This window comes from Leptidea sinapis, chromosome 34 (genome assembly GCF_905404315.1).
Source record: "Leptidea sinapis chromosome 34, ilLepSina1.1, whole genome shotgun sequence".
Taxonomy (NCBI): Eukaryota; Metazoa; Arthropoda; class Insecta; order Lepidoptera; family Pieridae; genus Leptidea; species Leptidea sinapis.
Window position 1 is genome coordinate 7,768,563 of NC_066298.1, and position 22,484 is coordinate 7,791,046.

Consider the following 22,484-nt stretch of genomic DNA (forward strand, 5'->3'; position numbering starts at 1 on the left):
CTAAGGCGTAGCGTACCTGAGACTTAAAGAAGAGATCATAATGTATATAAATCCAGTGTCCTGATGTTTGTTTCCAGTGATCTCCTAAACTAATGAATGGATTTAAATGGGGATTACTTCATGGAGTGCAATTTAGTCCAACTTGAGAGATGGAATAGTTTTCATTTCGATTTGGGACCCATAATCAATATTTTTATTTATTATTTCCAATATTTGTTTTGTATGGATATATTTTCTATGAGAGAATTTATTGACGCACGGTTTGACAGGTTTGCTGTGAAACAATTTCATTATAACAATAGGGAGCATATTTTACTAAATATTTCTTCACGTCACGTTGAAGTCTGGCATTCCACAACCGCGCGTTTTGCTAGAAATTTCTTGCCTCGTATAGCCACTTTGTGGAATTAATTACCGGCTGCGGTTTTCCCGAACACATATGACTTAGGGACCTTCAAGAAAAAAACATACTCCCACCTTAAAGGCCGGCAACGCATTTATTGACACCTTTTATTGCGGATGTCCATTTGCGGTTGCCTCACCTCTCCCCATCCCGTGAGACTCTTGCCTAAAAACATGTTATGAAATATGAAATTGACAAATTCATAAAAACAGTATTTTATTTATTATGTACAGAACAACGTTTGTCGGATCAGCTAGTAAGTGATAAAATGAGTATCATATTATGAAGAAATGTTGTTATGTTTCAGCTGCTGATCCTAACGCGTGGCGGCTTGGTAGAATAGAAGAGGTGGATCACGAGACACCAGTCTGAGGGCACGCGTTGCACCTAGCGGTCAGGTCATATAAACGTGATCCCCGCTAGGGCAATATTGACTCTGCGTACATGAAAATATGCTCCCTAGTTGTGTTCATTGGACGGCCGAATGGGTGGTACGCGTTGTTCAGTTGCAATAATACAATGTTGTTTATGTGACTCTATGGTAGCTGTCAAGCGTGACGTTCGCGGGTTTTTTGAATTTCGAATTGTGATTTTATGTTGTATTTGATCTCTTTTCTTCTGATTTGCTTTTTATAAGATTGGCTATGGTTATCATCCAATAACAATCGGGTAGCTACCCAATTAATAATATTTAATTGCTTGAATTAACTTGAAATGCTTTTTCAGCACATTTGACAGGCCACCGTAACTGGATGGGTGATATTGTATTATTATTGTTAGGAGAAGAACTATTATCGTTTATATCATAGAACAATCTTATATTAACAAATTAGGTATTCAGAATCCATTATTTTGTTAACTACATATTATATTAAATATAGATATTTAATTAGACTGAAGATGATGATATGTTTTGATGGAACTGATTGTAAATATATATTGTATTTAAATGTACAAAAGTAGTGTATTGGTTTTGTGTGAATGTTGTTTTATTGGTGATAAGAAGTGGTGACATATTATCACAGCAATAATATTTGTAGATGAGTTAAAAAGCTTCTATGCCCGGGACATATTTAGTAATTATTCTTTACCAATACTAGAATATAAACATAAAACAGAGGGTGCAATCCTGATGGTAGGCATATGAAGGTATAATAGAATTTTACTCAAAATCATATTGCTTTTTGCGCCAAATATCACATATACATGACTTGACAATACTTTATTTTACTTATTTGTATCCTGACATTTTCTATTTAAAAAAAATATTTGGACATGACATATACAGGCTGTCCAAGAATAGGTGGGACAAGGGTAAATGGGAATGACTTTGGACTATGAGCTTTCAGTTAACAAAAAAAAATTGGGTGTTACGGTTTTTGAGTTATTGAAATTTGAAATAATAGATTTAACAAAAAATTGATTCGGTGAAATTAACATTTACTGTCATGAAAGTGTGCATTGAATTTACAAAAAAATTCACACCTTTATTTTAAAAGTAGGTAAATTGTTTTCACACTTTTGTCAAGTCATTTTTGCAAATGATACCATTTTAGTACCTCATTAATTGAGCAAGTTTTTAAGATAGTTACACAAATCAAGTCTATTTATTATACATACAAATCATTGCGATCATTGATTTGATTGATTGAAGATTTTAGGTTATTTAGATCATTTTTTAGTAACAATACAACGGACACGGGGTATCACTTTTTCCATATTTCAAATAAGCTCTAATGATTAATACTCAAAAACCGTCGAACTTTAAAGTAACTTTTTTTGATTATCTAAAAGCTCATAGACCAAAGTCATTCCCATTTACCTTAGTCCCACCTATTCATGGACGCCCAGTAGATGTCTCGACATAATGTACAAGCAGAAGTTGAACATTCATCGTAAATGCATCAATCATTTTTTGTCGCACAATAATAGTGATTCATTTGATTTAAATTGGTTATGATTTCTTATAATTTGTACAGCATTCTTTGTGATTCCTAATATTGTTTGCGCTTTTTTTATTCCACTTTTATCTAAATACGCACAAGTATTGTTAGAAACAATAGTTGATGAAGGATTTTAATCTCTACTACACCAATAAATTACTATGAAAAATACTTTATCAGCAATATATTTGCAGGAATGTATTTATTATTTAATGAACAATATTATTATAATTCAGATCCATTACTTTCAGATGTTCATTGGCGTATTAATTGTGTTTTCATACTGTCTGGTACACAGTGGATTATGGTTGCTTTACTTATTATATGAGTAAAATAACCCTTAATTATGTTGTGTTTAGTATGTATTTTTGTAGTTTTTATAGGTACTACAAAAATAAAACATACCTACCAATATACAGAAGAGCCTCAATAATCTGAACTACCAAAAACTAACCCCTGTTTATAGTATGTTAAAAAAATGCAAGTATATTTTCACAAAATATATTTACTATAGTTTAAGAGAAAACATAAGATCAGCTAACGGTAAGGGAGAGAGAGGGGCAGTCGGCAGTTCAGATTAGCCAGAGTACGGATTATTTATCCAGGCTCTACTGTATATATTTCCACTTCACAAACTGATGGACAATTGTTGACAAATATGATGTATATGTTACGGGCAATTTGATAAGTCCGGGCACTATTAATAATGGCCGGTCTGTATTCATAATGCCCGACTCAATTGGACAATGTGACTAAAACAGCATGACTAATCACTTTTCCCGGCCATTATGAATAATGCCCACCCTATCTTGGGCAAAGTAATAAAATAGGTGAACTGTAGTGTTTTTGTTTATTAATTGAAATTAAACTTACAAAATTATCATGAAAAGTTAGCAAAAAATAAACTATTGAACAAAGTAGTTAAAAAATAAACAGTTAAAAATGTAATAACATCATTAGTTAACTACTTTTATTTTGACAAGTATATTACTTTACAAAAAATAGTTTAAAAATTAGTAAGCTGAGAAAAATCAACAAAAATATCTATTAAGGACTGTGCAAGAAAGTTATTAAGAAAGTAATAAGTGATAAATTCAAGCTATCTCAAACACTGACTTATTACATGGACCACGGGCCGTCGGGCATTATTAATAATGGCCGGTCAAAGTGATAAATTAATCACTTTGCCCATCGCTCTTGGACATTATTAAAAATGGCCGGTCCTTATTAATAATGCCCAGTTAATCACGTTGCCCGTAACATATACATTTAGACTAAACATTCCATATTATTGTAGTTTACCAGATGTATGAATTAATTGATTTATAAACCTAACAGTATTGAAGCAGAATTTATAACAAAATGACATTGTTTAAATCCAATCCTTTAATATTCCTTTGATAAGTTATACGTCTAGATAGAGTCTCTTAATGTTATACAACCGATAAAAACAGGCGAGGAAAATTAGCTTAGTGTGTGTGACAAGCAATGTCCTACACTCGATTTGTATGACACTTTGTGTTAGTGCATTGCTCAAAATAGAGGTTAGTTCAAAACACAATTTTTTTCGACGTTTTTACAGCTGTCACAGTCTATCTAGATGTATAAATGATCTAAGATCTGATCTAATATTCATTCTGCAAAAGAAATGTTCCTAAGCATTTTAGTGGAAAACAATAGATAACATTTATAACTGTCTTAAATATTATGTGTTGTTTATTGTAAAAGCTATATTTCAGCCTAATTTTAATGAATGTATGAATGTTCAATGTAACAACATCAATATGTTATAAAATCAATTAATCAAAAATATATTGTTAAAAGTTATCTAATTTAATATCATAAACACACTGCCATTGCCAATGTATGAAACTGTTATGTGTTTTAAATAATAAATTGTGGATTGAAGGATGTGAGATAAGTATTGCTGCATAATGCCAAAATTAAGATTTTCTCAACTCAGACACTCCACCATCAAAATAAGATGTCATATCATCAATACCTACTCATTGTTTGACAGTTCTCTTGGCTGTACATTCCACCCAAATGTCAAGATATATTTTAAATTATTATGGACGAAAAAATATTTTTGGCTGGATTAGAGATGGTTGTGAATAATGGTCAGACAAAACAATGTTTAGGATACTTATTATGGTATAATAAATATTCATTTTTATGTTCTTGATAATGTGTCAAGTGCAAAAGATATAACAGTAGACTATCCCCACTTACGGCCGTTTTCAATATACTTATCTATCCTTAGTTTAACTTACGAGAGGTAGACAAATCTATCATTTTAGGCTTAGTTACATTTCAATACCTATCGACATAAAGCATTGGACTATAACTATATTGGACTTAACTATGGATAGATAAGATCTTGTCATTAAACGGTGATAGCAATGTATCCGTAACTAGAGATACGTTATTGATAACGGCCGTTAGATAATTTATATGTCTAGATAGTGTCTTGCTGTTAAACAACTGATAAAAAGGCCGGGCATATTAGTTTAGTGTGCGTGACAAGCAACGACTTACACTCGCGATTTGTATAACACTATATATTAGTGTGCGTGAATTGCTCAAAATAAAGGTTAGTTCTAAAGTCTATTTTTTTTTCGACGTTTTCACAGCTGCCATAGTCTATCTAGGCGTATAAATGATCTAAGGTGTCTCCATTATAATGAGGATTAATACCAATGTCTTTTTGAATCGGTTTGTACATTTATTTGACACATAAAAGGTCAGCAACTCTCAAGTTGACACCTATGGTGTTACATGAGAGTATGTACTGAGGTGATCACATCCCATTCGGTGAACCTGTATGTATACTTCATTTGTCCTTCTCTTCTATAAAAAAATTGTGAGAAATATATCTAGTTCCAATGCTTGTAATTGAAAAAAAACCAAGATTAACATAGTTTTTATTCTATAGTTTCAACCAGATATATTTTAAATTTCTCTCATTGATACTTGCTGGCCCCACTGAAATAAAATAAAATCTGAGGTCTGATAACATAATCTTATGAGAAAAAAATATTTTACCAATAACGAGAGAAATTGTTTTTGATGATGGAGTTGTATTTGTGGAATGCCTTAACAAGTTGCCATGTGTAATAAGTGTGTGCCTGATCACTGAAGTCATTGTAGTGTGTGTGAGATAGACATAAATAAAATAACTATTGAATTGTGTAAAATATGTTTCATTTAATTTGATTCTTTACAATAATTTAAATATAAATTCATATAATTAATGATTTAACAATTCAGATAATTGATTCAATTTTATTTGGAAAAAATATTTAAAGACTGCATATTCTTATATAAAAAATATTACAGATTTCAATCCTGTAATAAATTGGATAAAAATAATATATAATCTATCGGCGAAAATGGGTTTTACAAACACATATGAAATATCATATGATTTTAAATCAATTTAATCTTTGTTCCATACATGTGGCTATTTATGGAGTAATAATAATTTTCTTTTTTATTGAATTTATTTTAAATGGACAGTTTATTTCTAATCAATCTTCGTGGTGCATAACAAATATTACAGTTATTTTTTTAAATATAAGTAATATCTCTAAATCTCTTTTTGTTTGCCACAATGAACTTTTATGAGGGAAACTTTCACTTTTGGGGAGTCTGTACCAGTGACACCAACAGTTACTACTTAGTTTCATGAATTTGTATTTGTTTTTTGTATACTGAAGCTAAAATTCCTTTGTGTTAATTAGTCTAATTGTAGATTAGTAAGAAAATAAACTCCCCTTAACATATCCTACATCTTCACAACCGACCAATCTTGGATTCACATATCTAAATTCCTTTGATGAAGCAGCAATGGGCATTGGTCATACAAGGAGTAGCAAGTTAAATAATAAGTGATTGAATATTCATATGAAATGTGTTTTCATACATCATTCATTCATAACATTCATCAAATAAAAATTAATTAAAAGTAACAATCATCTCCACGCCTAAATTGAAGAGGATTGTTGTTTTGAATTGGTGTTAATAAAAAATAAGGCTAATAGTTTTTTTAATTTGCAAAACAAAATTGATTTTTGGGCAATAATATAAGTATCTGCAACATATTTTTCAATTGTAATTATTTAAAATAGGAACCCATCTCTATCCACTCTGAAGTTCCTATACCACTTGTTTTTTGGTACATTATTAAAACAAAAACATTAAATTAATATATATATATATATGATTTGAGTTTTCTTTAATGTTAATTCCGCCAATATTTGTCTTTAAACAATTCAACATGTGTTTAGCCTTTATACAAGGCATCCTCAGGACATGTTGTCTTGCCAAAATCTGGCACGAAACTCAGTGTCGACACATGTCAAATTGTTTAAAGACAAATATTGAGGGAATTAATTTTTATTAAATTAATAGGTCATTAATATAAAAATAAATAAACAAAATCAAATACACAGAGTATCATGAATCATCAAATGTCATGCGTCCTACACCATGATTTTTAATATATCTTCTGTATTGTTTGTATTTATTATTCTCGGCTAATGCCTTTTTAGTTTCCTCATCTTTGATTTCTTTCCAAACAACAAAGTTATCCCAAATCCATAATTCCTCATCTAAGTATTCTTGTTTCTCATGATCGTCAAGAGCATTAAACTGATGATGGCCCATCTTCAAATACTTTCTAATTAAATATAACTTTTCTTCTTCACCATAAGGATGTTTTAAAACTGTAAACTTCCAAAACCATCTTAAGTACCAATGAATGTAACATACAATTGTGTATGGTAAAATAATTAACTGTATCCATAGAATATCTTTGATTTCGGGCTTTGCATATGCACCTTTGATATCCATATTATCTTCTATCACTCTACGTATTATTCTGTCCTGTTCTAGTTTGAGTTCTCCTTTACTTTTCTTCTGTTTTCCTTTACCTTGAGAATCTTTTGTTTCAGCTTTGGCTATATCTAAAGCCTTATTCCTATATTTAGGGACAGTCATAAAGTATTTGATAGCTGTGTCATATTTTGACCAAGCACTATAGTACTGCATTATAGAGATTAAAGTAATGGTAACTGCGAGAACTATTCGGACATCAACCTTAGGTGCCATACGTCTTCGGTAATATCTGTAGTAGTGGGCATAGTAATGCTGTGGATTGTCCAACATATAGTCATAATCTGAGCGTGCCTCGTCATCTCGTAGTATCTCGTAAGCGGTAGCAATTTCTTTAAATTTTTCTTCAGCTACTTTCTTGGCTTCCTCGCCCCTGTGAAGATCCGGATGGAATTTTCTCGCCAGCTGTCGGTAGCTTTTAGCAATCTCATTTTTTGGCGTCTCTCTTTTAACTCCTAAAACCTCGTAACAATTTGCTTTGCCGCAGTAAATTCCTTCGAGTAAATGATCGTGAGTGAAAATGCAACTAATGTGACACAGGACTATCAAGCAAAAACTTAATAATTTCACACCACACATCATGACGGAATCAATTTTAAGACTGAGATAAGAGAACTTTCTGTCATAATAAAATATCACAAACTACCAATAAAATATGTAAGAATTTTAATTAATATTTACAAATGCAGTAATAGCTAATACCCCCTATTGTTGCCAGTGCCAGGTGCTTAAATCAACTTTCAAGTTGTCAGTTGTCACATGCATGTGTACTTGTGATTGTAGAGCGTGAGGTGTCCGCTGTCACCTGTGACGGTGCTGACCTTAGAATATTGGTGCTGACGAGTGACGACTTATGCACTAACCAATGATTAATGGATTAAAACAATGGAGCTGGTGTAACACGGCCGTACAAATAAACGTGGTATAAAGTAAGGCTTGATGAAAATCTAAGAATATTGAGCGTAATGTGTACTAATAAATTAAGAATATACTATATTGCCTTGCAAGTAAACGAGGGAAACTAGATATAAGCAGGTCTATAATTTTTTTTTTCTTATCTAAGTCGGATCTGCGATCAGTCACAAGACTATAAGCGGATGAGTTGGGTGAGTATGACGTTTGGACGAAGAGACCAGTGTCTCATCTGCCTTCCTATAACACATCCTTCCTTTTCAGCCTTTTCATCGCTCTGGGACGGATTAAGAGATCATTAGCCAGGGTATTTGGGTGAACCGAGAGGCAAGGTCTACAATTAAAGTTTTTTTTTAGTTTAATTAGGTCTATAATTAAATTAAAAAAAACGAGAGTGTTTTAGACCACACGATGGCTTACGGAAGTAAAACAAAATATTTATTCAAAAACGGAATTACGCAACAATCAAGAAATTACCCTTCACCTAAAGTTAGCGTTCGTTCGTAACGCTCTCGTCACGCATTCACCAGCTTACTTTACTTAATTTAGTTTACTCTCGAAGTCAAGCGTGCGTAAAGAAATTTAAAGTTTAACTTACAAAAATAATTCTGTTGACTCCTATTTTTCCTCGGAGGTTTGAATTTTAACTTCCCGTTAGGTAGGCGTTACTATTTTGTCATTTCTTAAGCTGAGACTATTCCTTTATTTAAGTGAATATTAAATCGCAAATCATGTTTAGACCATCGTTATACTTAACCTCTATATCGCTTAGCCTGTATCGATAGACTTTTAGACGATATCCGATATAGTGAAAATGTTTTGAGATCCTGATATTTAGAAGTGTTTCCTCTTTCTAACACATTTAATGGGTCTGACAAACATTTTTTATTTCAAATGCCAAATAAATCTACAATTACGAGAACAACTGTGTTATTATTTTTTTCATATCTTGAAAATGGCTGAGATATACTTATTCGACGGCGTGCGCTCACTAGCCGATGACGTCATACCCTCGGTCATTCAACAGTCGCGCTCTCGTTTGCATGAGGCTACGCAGTAAAGATCAAAATTATAAAGTTCTCTGTAAAATTGGAAAATAAATACTATATTGTGCTTAAATTTTACAGTTAAAACACCTGATAAACTCCAATAAAGACAAGTTTATGTTATTTTATGCCTGAGGACCCAAAAATTAGGGAAAAGTTAATGCCAGACATAAAAAGAAATATACAGTAGACCCTAAAAAAAGTGCACTTCTGTGAAGACCATTTCGATGGAAGTATTTAATATTTTTTTTTAAGTGATTACCCTCACTTCTGGGACTAATTACACAAATTATATTTGAAAACAAAATTTATGAACAATGCGGGACTCGTACCCTGACTTCTCGCGTTCTGTTATACCCTAGTTATGTAGGTATTAATGCTGCCTTAATTGCTATTCCATCTCAACCAGCATTATTGAATCAGTTATATAAGCCCTAGCTGCGCGCGGGTAGTTAGATCGTTTTCGCTTCTCATAAGTTACGGTTCTGCCCAAGGGTCTCTAAAACTATTATTGTATAATCAAGTCTTCATATTCCTTATAATATATTATATTTCTTTGTGTTAAATAAATGTTTTTTTTAAAAAGCGAACTCAAAAGAGATCCATAACATTTTTGGTGGCAGCGGTGGGATACGGAAATCCCCAGTAACCTTAAATTATTCATAAACCAATAAAAATCATTACTCATAAATGTGTGAACCTGTGATCGTGAAAAGTATTATTCATCGTGTAATCAAAAATCTCCAGTGATCTTAAACCCAATAAATCAAAAATCACTATTCATAAAAACCGTGAACCTGTGATCGTGATAAATGTTATTCATTGTGTAATCAAAATCTCCAGTGATCTTAAATCACAACCCAATAAATCAAAAAGTCTCTATTCACAAAATCGTGAACCTGTGATCGTGCAAAGTGTCGTTCATCGTGCAACTTGCAACACAATCGTCGTGAAGGACTGAAGAGTCAGCATTTCGGGAATCACGTCTTATCGCATCAATGCTCGAGGCATTCGCCGTATTAGCCGCCTTATCCTAAGTCTTTTGTCATTGTTTTGTCTAGAGCTGTTCATTAGGGTCCCCCTAGACTATTTGTTAAAATTATTATAATCAATTAGTTTGTTAATTATTTTACAAGATCTTATATATTTTATGTCAAGAATCATTACACCTGCGACGTGTCGCGTGACGTAATATGCCCAAAGTCTCCAAGGTTGAAGATACTAAATGAAATATTTATAATATAAAAATATTTTAAATATATTAGTGGACGAGGCCTCCACCGATCTAACTAAATCACCAATACATTCGGCAAGAATCACTAGAGCCACTCTCGCAGCAACAGTCATGGCTGAATTAGACCTAAATACCCTATTTAAATTTATTAAACCTTACGACGGCAGCCGAGAATCAGTCAATTCATTTATAATTAATTCTAATAACGCATATGAGCTAGCTTCCGACTCACAAAGACCAGTTCTTTTTAAATATATTCTTAGCCAGTTGCATGGAAAGGCAGAAATTGCTTGCTCTATAAAGGAGTTCACATCCTGGGATCAACTCAGAAAATTTCTTAAAACCCAGTTTTGTGAACGCAAACATTATTCACATCTTCTTACGGACTTACAAGAAAGTAGGCAAAACCCACAGGAAAACGTTAGCCAGTATTCGCTTCGAGTGGAAACTTGCCTCTCACAATTATTAACCGAAATTTCCTTGTCTAACACTAAAGCTAAAGAGTTACCTGGTCGTACAGCCGCTATGGAGGATCTTGCCCTCCACCATTTCCTTATGGGCCTAAAACCACGGGTCTCGAACATTGTGAGATGCAGGTCGCCTAAGAATCTTAACGAGGCCATACACCTCGCGATATCTGAAGAGAGAATTCAACATAGTATTTTCAAGAGAAATCCTAATAATGAGCACAAACCAAAACCTTGAATCAGTATCGGCAACCACAAAGGTCACCAAATCCAAACAACAATTCACAGCCTTCAACTTCTAATTTTCGGGGATCAACAATCCCATCATCAAGTATCATTTGCCGATACTGTAAAATACCGGGTCACGATATATCAGTGTGTCGGAAACGCGACTATAACAATCGTTTCCGTAACAAACAAAATACCTTTCAGAAACAAGGGCCTCTCAGACCACCCCCACGTGACAATTTCCTTCAAAACACATCTAGTGAAGCCTATGGCCAAGACGAGGTTGATGATGCTCAACCCGGTCAAGGTCAGGATTTAAACTAAGGCCTGGCCCGCGCTTGTGCCGTCCGGGCCGGAGATCTTCCAAAATCGACACAACACTCAAAAATCACAAATTCCTACCATGTACTAACCGACAGGGTAGCCAGCCCCAAACCGACAGTACTATTCACCTAAAATCCAACACTAACCGACAGGGTAACCAGCCCCAAACTGACAGTGTTACTACCATCTTACTATGTACTAACCGACACGGTAGCCAGCCCCAAACTGACAGTACTACTCACCTTAAATCCAACACTAACCGACAGGGTAACCAGCCCCAAATTGACAATGTTACTACCATCTTACCATGTACTAACCGACAGGGTAGCCAGCCCCAAACTGACAGTACTACTCACCTCAAAACCCAACACTAACCGACAGGGTAACCAGCCCCAAACTGACAGTGTTACTACTATCTTACCATGTACTAACCGACAGGGTAACCAGCCCCAAACTGACAGTACTATTCACCCTAAAACCAACATCAACCGACAGGGTAGCCAGTCCCAAACCGACGATGTCTCCAATTTCATGTCTAGCCCAAATCAAGGAAACACTCACAATCAAAATATTTACGAAGTAAATATAGACACAACTAAAAAGTTGTTACCACACGTTCTTTTAAACACGCAAGTTTCACATGTTCCCCTTACGCTCTTAGTTGACTCAGGATCAGCTATATCACTAATAAAACAGTCCAGTATATTATATAAACAACATCTAAAAAGGGAATCGATTAATATTAAAGGAATTGATCCAGGTGAAGAAACTACACCAACACTTGGCCATTTTGGTCTAAAATTACAGCTGACCGAAAAGAAAACGATTTGTCATAGGTTTCATGTCATATCGAATATAAATTTACCATATGACGGCATCATAGGTACCGACCTCCTTACATAATTCAGCTGTAACATCGACTATAACACAGACATTTTGAAAATAGGCAATTTTAAGATCCATACTATGTAATTCCACCTCGTACAGAGACTGTGATCGAGTGTTCGATTCAAAACACTGACCTTAAAGAAGGCTTAATCCTGGATCAACATCTTTCCCATAACCTACTTCTATCCAACTGCATAGTAAGAGTCAAAGATAACAAACATGTTAACGTAACGGTCGCAAACATATCGGAATCCCCTATAACCATTAATCCAAACTTGAAACTTAATCTTGAACCCCTATATCCCTCAGCCTTGCAAATTAACAGTACCTTCACCGAGCTCGTTGACCGAACTACAGAAGTAATAAACTCTTTAAGGACTGGTCATTTAAATCATGAGGAATCCCAAGCTCTAATTGAACTCTGCTCACAGTACTCAGACATATTCCATCTACCCAATGATCAGCTCACTTATACTACTGCACTTAATCATCGAATCAAAACGAGCTCCGATGTTTCAGTTCACACAAAATCATATAGGTTCCCTGAATGTCATAAGAAGGAAGCCGAAACCCAAATTGATAAAATGCTTAACCAAAATATTATACAACCATCATCATCACCCTGGAGCTCACCGATCTGTTAGGGAAGAGTAAGTACTTTACTACTCTCGACTTGGCTTCGGGCTTTCATCAGATCCACATTTCCCCAGAAGACGCACCCAAAACAGCCTTTTCAGTGCCTCAGGGCCATTTTCAATTTACTAGGATGCCATTCGGCCTCAAAAATGCGCCTTCAACTTTCCAAAAATTGATGAATAATTGTCTCTCTGGTCTCCAAGGTACTAGATGCTTCGTATACCTGGATGATATAGTTATCTACTCTTATGATCTAGCTTCACATATAAAAAACCTCACATCTGTTTTTGATAGACTCCGAAATTTCAATTTAAAATTACAACCTGAAAAATGTGAGTTTCTCCGTAAAGAAGTTGCCTATTTGGGGCACATCATTAGTGAAGAAGGCGTTAAACCGAATCCCGAAAAGACTAGATCAGTCTCCGAATTCCCAACTCCAAAATCCCCCAGGGATATAAAATCCTTTCTTGGGTTAGTATCGTATTACCGAAGGTTCATTCCCGATTTCGCTAAATTAGCCAAACCACTAACTTCTCTCCTAAAAAAGGACACTTCTTTCAGCTGGAATAATGAACAGCAATTGGCTTTTGAGTCACTCAAAAATAAATTGATTACTGCACCGATACTAGCTTACCCGGATTTTACAGAGCCATTTCTTTTAACTTGCGACGCCTCAAACTTTGCTATCTCTGCTATTCTATCCCAAGGTAACGTAGGACAGGACCGTCCAATTGCCTATGCATCTCGTACACTTAATAAAGCAGAGTGTAATTATAGTGTCACCGAGAAAGAGTGTCTAGCCATAATTTTTGGCACAAAAGTCTTTAGACCGTATCTGTACGGTCATCGTTTCAAAATTTTAACCGACCATAAACCACTACAATGGCTATTTAATTGTAAAGATCCGGGATCTAGACTCGTCCGTTGGCGACTAAAACTCGAAGAATTCGAGTACGATATTCAGTATAAAAAAGGCAGAACCAATTCCAATGCAGACGCTCTCTCTCGTTTTCCTGTGAATCCAATTCAACCGACAAACCCCACAATAACTAACCCGAACGCCGAACAAATAACTAAATTTAATCAACTCAGTTATAATGTATCCCCTATTGAACTACAGAACATAGATTTAGATGATTTTAAATTAAATAAACACATTTTCTTAAACCAACTTCAGACCATAGACAAAATTATAGAAAGTCCACACATTATTAAATACGGGATACATTATTCTGTTCTAACTATATTCATTTGTGTAATAATATTATTTAATGTTTCGTATAAATTTTATAACCGTGTAAGACCTGGCAGCAGACCTAAAGTAACGATACCAAAAGTAATATTTAAAACAAAATCAGAAGATATAGAAAGTAATAATTCCGGACTTCACGAAATTCCATCACCTTCTATTAGAACGAAAATTTAAGATGATGTAACTTCGGATTCTCCCCGAAGTTCCTTCTAAGGGGGGAGGTGTTATACCCCAGTTATGTAGGTATTAATGCTGACTTAATTGCTATTCCATCTCAACCAGCATTATTGAATCAGTTATATAAGCCCTAGCTGCGCGCGGGTAGTTAGTTCGTGCTCGCTTCTCATAAGTTACGGTTCTGCCCAAGGGTCTCTAAAACTATTATTGTATAATCAAGTCTTCATATTCCTTATAATATATTATATTTCTTTGTGTTAAATAAATGTTTTTTTTAAAAAGCGAACTCAAAAGAGACCCATAACTGTTCCATGCAATCGCTCTTCCACTGAACCAACCGTTCGAGTGACATAAAGTTCATTAATCTTGATATATTTTTGTTCAACTCTCAGGTTGCTTCATCTACAGGATCTACTTTACAGTTGATAAAATAAAAAATTGTTTAAAACTGAAATAGCGACATCTCCAGTCAATTTCCTAATGTGTACGTATTTGTTGATAATAAGTTTAACCTTCTTCTTCTCTACTTAGCCTTGCCGCATTAATTGAGCTACTTAACCTACCTACTTGTCTACTTTTGATTATATAAATAGAAATTTGCCTACTAACTAGTACATATGTGACACAAGTCGTATGAGTCGTATGAGAGGAAAAAATACGACTATTAAAAAAATCTGTATAGAACTTTTAAACTGGCTTAATTTCCGTCCGCTATTTGTAGTAAAAAAAATATAGTAATCATTTTTTCGTCCTCCAGTATTGATAACATCTTTTGAAACGGCTTAATAGGTACTTAATACAAGGCAAAGTAATTATGTGCTGTTGTTCATTTACACGCGTCTCGGCTGAAACCTATAGGGATGAGTGTTGAATTAACTGACCAGTTCAAACAACCGGTCGATGATTCAGATATTTCAAATGAGCTAGTTCAATTCATAGACAATTTATTTTCACCACTTTCAGTATAACTTCACTCAATTTTATCTTTAATTTTTTCGTACTTCTCCATCTTCACTTGCTTTGAAATTCAACTGAACTCTAGACAGTCGACACACTGCCCATCGGCCTGGCGCAACTCTCTAATAAACTCGAATATGTATGGCATTGCACTAAAAATAATGGCGGCAAACATTGTCTCGCTCTAACATATATTCAACTCTTTTGTTTGTTTTGGTTTGAGTGTTATGTGACATGTTTTAGAGACTGAGCGTTTGGAGATTAAATAAAACAACTGCTTGAGTAGTAGGAATATGTGGAAGATGATTGATTTTACGTCAGTTACATGATATATATACAAAATCCTTAAAACTAGTTAACCAATTACAATTGTTATTTAAAAATATTTACAAGTTTAGAAAATACACACCACTACTAAAGCTTACATTTTGACCAATAGTTAAACGTTTCATTCAAAAAGAATTGAGAATAATATTATGTGTTCTATCTCGCTCTAAAACTAATGTTATCGCAGTAAACCGGCCAGCGAGCGCGCGCTTGTGTAAACTCGTGTCGAACCTCGATCATCCGATGTCAATGAGCATTTAGCACCCACTCTGTCGCTCATTGATTAAAATTGAATAAATAGTGATCGACGCCGCGACGCTTCAGTCGCTGTCAGGGCTTCCGACACTGGTCGCACGGCTGCCATCGGTAGCTGGCCTGCGTACGATGTGGCGGACCGCACCCAGCCAGAGACTGCAGCCGCCCACTGACGGAGCCCGCCACCTGCGTTAACTGCGGTGGTCCCCACCCGGCAAGCAACACAAGCTGCCGGGTCTACAAAGAAGAGACTCGCAACAAAATGGCAAGCTCGGTAACGCGCACCGGCTCAAGAAAACCTATTGCCTCCCCCACGCCGCCGCCACCGAACCAAAACCGAACAACCAAGAGTTGCTGTACACTGAGAGCAGCCACCCGAAGAGGTATGACGCCGCTCCCCTGCCACCCCTCCTACTACCCGCAGTGAGTTTTTTGAAAATACCTACAATAATGAAGATACCCACAATAACTGTGAAGAGTTGTTGCGCCCAGAAAGTAACCATCCAGAGCCACCCCCACGATCAGAAGACGTTGCGGCAGACGACTCCATACCCATGGCCTCGGCAAATCAAGCCCTGCCTCGAGAGGCCGAAGGAGGAAGGAAAATCGGGAGTGCCCTCACAATGGAAAAACTGACGGAAGACCTAAGTGATGGGGCATTAGAAAGTTTGGGCATCCTCATAGAAGGACTCAAACTGGAATACTTAGTCCCGGAAGCCTTGAAGCCAAGAATCCTCGCCAACCAGCGGATCGCCCCGTGTATCCTTCCTACGGGGTTCGATCGCTCGGGACAAGCGGGGGCGCCCACCAAGAAGCCTAATGAAGACAAAAATGTTGAAAAACGGAAGGAAAAACGTCATGGGGGACGCAAGAACCCCACCCCAACGACCTGGACATAGTCATGTCCAGCGCTGATTCCTGATGCAGGAGGCTTTCGCCTCGATCATCGCCCGCCACGCGCCCTTCGGGCGCGTGTGAGATGACATCACATGTAGCGACCACAACCACATTCCAAGAAGACTCCAAATATAATCAAAAGACTCTCCCAACGTCTTGGGAGAAGAAGTGCCAGGGTATAGGGCCCCGCCCTGACACCCTCCTTCCGCCCTCACACAGGGGGTGAGAAGAAAACTCGACGACGACGCTTCAGTCGAGTACGCTCGGCCTTGCTGTGAGGTTGTGTAACGCGGAGCATATGACTGATCACGTGAGTATATCTGCGGTCTTCGAGAGAACGTGACGATGCTTGTACTTCGATGAGCTGACTACTGGTGATCTGCATGATTCTATGACTTGATGTACAACATTATGAAATGGTTCTTATAAGAGCTAATATTACGGTATATAAAATAAAATGTTCTTTTCAGAACGAATCTTTCGGCATACGCTTATTACAGTTAATATGCATGATCAATATTTCTACGATCTATAATGCTACGAAGGTATTACGTTACAAGTTAGATATTAGATATTTGTATTAATTGATATTATTGGTTGTAGGTACAGCTACAATGTCATTCATTCAATATAAGTGACTGTTAACAATTTTCAATTAACATTATTTTACGAATTTTCGTTTTCTTTTACTATATTCGTGTATTATTCAGGGTAATGTGCTTCATTATTTATATAATAACTGCGTAAGGCTTTCTAAGCTATACCATGTAATAAAAAATGTGTAAAATATGTGGTTTAAAATCTGGCTGTCCAGATGGGAGTAAGAGAATTTACATGGCTAAATTCTTTTTGGATAAAGAAAGGTAAGCATTTATGAACAAATAATAAGCTAATAAAGAATGCTAGTGTTTGACACTTTTTTATCGATTGTCGATATTTTATTTTTAATTTATTTCATTTAGATGGTATCTATATTTTTGATTTATAAGTTTATTGATCTTAAAATATTTTAACCTTTAAAATCCTTTTTAGTATATTATATTATGGTTATGATGTGCAAAAAAATATTAAAAGCCTTAAAATTAGGGTTAACTAACTTCTGCTAATATGTATTCTGTTATAATATCAGATTCAGGGCCCTCGACTACGACTTTATTACAACATTTGAAAAATACCAAAGACTGACTAAACTGAAACTACAATGCAAAACAAAACTATTAATAAAATATTAATGATGTTAATTGTTTTTTTCTTTGAGATAACTAAAACGTATCCCTTAGTTTAAACTAGTTAGACTTTGCTTACGTGAACATTAAAATTAACAAAAGAGAACCTTAAAATTAGCCATTATTTATATATATATATATATCTCTCGGAGATTTATTTGGATTTAAAATCGGGCGTCACGGTGTTAGTATCCACCATGCTGTTTTAAGTCGATCAGTGCGCACAACCGGCGCGGGCGCTAGCTTGAAGACGAATGCGACCTCTCAATGAGCGCTCGTCTGATGGACAATAATAACTAACTTCAATCACGTCACCGACATTGACGTACACAGTGACAACTTCAAACACACTTTGAAAGATGACATTCGCCATCAGTTCAGCCCAATACACAGAGTAGAATATAATCATACAGGCCATATTACTTTTATATTGTAATTCTCCGACACGGCCATTCTGCAATCCAACGCGCTCTCGCGTTGATTTATCGACGTCAAGTCCAGCCTAGACGCCACACCGCATAGCACACAAGTAAAGCGTTTACAAACAGCTTTCAGCACGTCACAGCTCTGGCGTATAGCAAAGCGTTGGGGCTTTTAGCATTGCTCAGAGGCAGCACTTAAAACACGCTGCAAAGTGTTGCAGCTTTCAGAATCATCTGTCTAGCGGAATCTAGTAAAGCGTCAAAGCTTTCAACATAACCCATCTCCCGGATTATACTAAAAATTCTAATCCACGCCACCACAGGCGTGGCGCTCTTAAAAGTAAACGTGGACAAAGCGACAGGCTTTCAATCCTTCACCCCACCATAGGTGTAGCGCTCTTAGAAGTAAACTTGGACAAAGTGACAGGCTTTCAATCCTAGTATGACAAAGCGTAGAAGCTTTCAATCCTAATATGACAAAGCGTAGAAGCTTTCAATCCTAATATGACAAAGCGTAGAAGCTTTCAATCCTAATATGACAAAGCGTAGAAGCTTTCAATCCTAATATGACAAAGCGTACAAGCTTTCAATCCTAATATGACGAAGCGTAGAAGCTTTCAATCCTAATATGACAAAGCATAGAAGCTTTCAATCCTAATATGACAAAGCGTAGAAGCTTTCAATCCTAATATGACAAAGCGTAGAAGCTTTCAATCTCCAATGCTACAAAATTATCAATAAAGAAAACCATATTTATTATTGATGTGAGGATAACTTTGTACTAAAACTAAGTTGCCTACCGCAAAGGATGAATTAAGGCCTTATCGGCATAGTATCGTACTTTATCTCTCTTTACTAGCTCGTCCATCCTTTGTTTTGCTTCTCGTCTCATTTCTATTAAATCCTCTAGCTCTGCCATGAGATAGCAATCGAATCGTGCGTTCACTTACTGCAGTCGATAACAAGTAACAAGTAAACCTTGGAACCTTCCTTGCTGACGCTTTTCGTCTTCATTTGATTCCACCGTTATCATATTCCAAGCTTAATAACTTCTGCCCGATATTATTTTGAAACAGTATTTCTCGAGAGCATCTATTTATTTAATAGGAAGCCCACGTTGTATACAATGTTACTTATATTATTTAACATCGTATACCCCATTTACGGGCTAACTCGACATGCAATTAATTACTTAATTAAATTACAAGTACTTAAAAACATTATTAACATAATATGACAATTTCTTCGTTTACTTACTACTTATCTAAATTACTTAATAAATTGGTTACCTAAACAAAAATATAAAAAACTTATCACTCTAAACAAAAAAAAAACTAAATTTTATATAAACTAAATTTAAAATACAGCAACTATTATTAAATACGGAAAAAAAACCAATGATATTATTTAATTAAATGATTTTTAATTTTGCGCTTGAAATTCGATGCAGAGTTCCAAAATATGTCCAACTCTGCTATTTTAAATATATTGTTATAGGACATTACAATTCTGTTAATAGGAGCGGTCCTACTTAGGTTACTCTTTGTAATTATTGGCATAAAAGTAATTTTATTTTTAATATGTGACCATGCATTTTGTCTTGGAACTGCTAACCTTATTCTGTTTAATAAGTTCGGGCTATCAATAGCTCCAGTTACAATTTTATGCAAAAAAAACAGAGATCTATTGAGTTTCTAAGATTGCATAGTGATATAGTTTTATAAAGTTTTAAGAGATCGTTGGTATTATTAATTTCTTTTAATATATTGTCCTTGTAGGCTAAGTGTCGTAAGAATTTTTTTGTACTCTTTCTATTCTGTCTTTATGCACTTGATAGTTAGGATTCCATACAACAGAGCAATATTCAAGTTTACTTCTAATCATTGAATTAAACAGCGTTAATTTTGTGGATGATCTTTTAAATTCTTTTGTACTTCTTATTATGAAACCTAAAAGTTTAAGAGCATTACTCACCAGATTATCAATATGTGGTATGAAATTCAACTTACAATCTAGAATGATCCCGAGATCATTTATTTGATTGACCGTTTCTAATATGTTACCATTTATACTGTAATCAAAATTAATATTTCTTATTTTTCTGCTGAAGGTGATACTGTAACATTTCAAATGATTTAATTTTAGATTATTTTCATTGCACCAAACCGAAAGTCTATCTAAATCCTGTTGCATATTAATCGAGTCTTCAATATTATTTATTTCACTATAAATCTTGAGGTCATCTGCATAAAGATGGAATTGACAAAACTTAAAACATTTGACTATGTCATTAATGAAAATACCAAACAACGTGGGACCCAGATTGGAACCCTGCGGAACACCAGATGTCGCAATAAAAGTATTTGACTGGTACCCTCCAATAACAACACTCATCTCACGGTTTTTTAAAAATGAGCCCATCCATTGAATAAGATTCCCACAAATACCGTATGCCCCAAGTTTTGCCAACAAAATGTGGTGATCAACGACATCAAATGCTTTTGCTAAATCTGTGTAAACACAGTCAATTTGATTTGAACTATCTATGGCAACTGATAAATCATCGACAAACAATGGTAAATTAGATATAGTAAACCTCTTTTTAAGAAAGCCATGCTGGTTCTGTATCATTATTGATCTTAAGTGCCATGATAATATCGGACAGATTAATGATTCAAATACCTTTGAAAATACTGATAATATACAAATGGGTCTATACTTAGTTATATCTTTTCTGTCACCACTCTTAAGCACAGGGACTACTCTAGCCTTTTTCCATATTTTAGGAAATTCGCCTTCTGCTAATGATTTATTAAATATCAACGTTAATGGCCTTGCTAACAGAGCCGCGGATTGCTTAATAAATAAAGCTGGTATATCATCAGGGCCCGGCTCTTTATTAATGTCGAGGCTGCTCAGTTGTTTTTTTACATCTTCTTCCTTTATAGCTATACTATCCAAATAACAAATGGGAAAATATTTAATGTTTGCAGTTGTTTGCAATACAGATCTTTGGGGTGATGTATACACACTAGAAAATTGAATACCAAACTGGTTACAAATATCTGAACCATTTGAAAACGAACAATCATTCAGCGTCATTAAAGCTGGATAATCGCATTTATTACTACGCTTTTTTTTCAAATACGTGAAAAAAAAAATTTGGATTAATTTTTATGCTATTCTCCACCTTTTCTAGGTAACTTTTATAGTCCATATTTATAATAATTTCACATCTATCTCTTAATAATTTAAATTCTATTTCATCTAGCGGATTACGGTATTTTTTAAATAATATTCTATAATATTTGTTCTTTTCTGCCAACCGTTTAATCAAGTTTTTAGAATACCACACTGGATAACGAGTTTTGTTTAGCACCCTTTTTTTTTGGAATACACTTTTCAATAACCTTATGTAACTCAGTATAAAATATTTCCGTCAATTCATTTACGTTATCAAAACTAATAAAAAGAATCTCCCATTTGATTTCAGCAAGCTCTCTATTAATAACCTCATAGTCAGCATTTCTAAAATTTTGTTTCATTATTACATTAGATATAAACAATGAATCTTTATAATCAATTTCAAAGTTAATTTCAAGTGGTGGGTGATATTTATCTATAGAGCAAGCACTAAAATCACTATTTTCTACAGTAATGTTGTTTAATGTACTAAAAACAAGATCTAGGATTTTGCCACACGCATTACTTATCCCATTAAATTGAGATAAATTAGTCAGTGCCATGAAATCATTTATAAGAACAGCTGCTGGGCCATTATTAATCTGAATATTTCTTTTTTGACAACCTTCTACATTATCCCACTTAATTGATGGTATATTAAAGTCACCAATTACTACAGTTTGTAGTTGATTATTTACTAATATCGTTTCGACATTCTGTACAAAGCTTAGAAGAGTGTCATACTTAAGTGGCGAGGGAATATATACAGCACATATAGAAATTGTGTTGTTTACTACTAAGTTTACCCAGA

General features: G+C 34.9%; 2 protein-coding genes across 3 annotated transcripts in view; one reads left to right on the forward strand and one right to left on the reverse strand.

Moving 5' to 3' along the window:
* The window catches only part of LOC126975077 (blood vessel epicardial substance), a 63,241-nt gene extending 57,698 nt beyond the window's left edge, over nucleotides 1-5,543 (forward strand). For both annotated transcript variants that reach the window (XR_007731624.1, XM_050822887.1), the window contains one exon: nucleotides 711-5,543. Coding sequence is in view for 1 of the 2 variants with exons in the window: in XM_050822887.1 (XP_050678844.1) it covers nucleotides 711-775 (65 nt within the window). In the remaining variant the exon portion in view is untranslated. The remainder of the gene's footprint in view (nucleotides 1-710) is intronic.
* A 1,198-nt stretch (nucleotides 5,544-6,741) lies between these two features.
* LOC126975084 (dnaJ homolog subfamily C member 25 homolog) lies at nucleotides 6,742-7,986 on the reverse strand. The gene has a single exon (XM_050822894.1). The coding sequence runs from the start codon at nucleotides 7,822-7,824 to the stop codon at nucleotides 6,805-6,807; it is 1,020 nt and encodes a 339-aa protein (XP_050678851.1). The 5' UTR covers nucleotides 7,825-7,986; the 3' UTR covers nucleotides 6,742-6,804.
* Nucleotides 7,987-22,484: the final 14,498 nt, after the last annotated feature.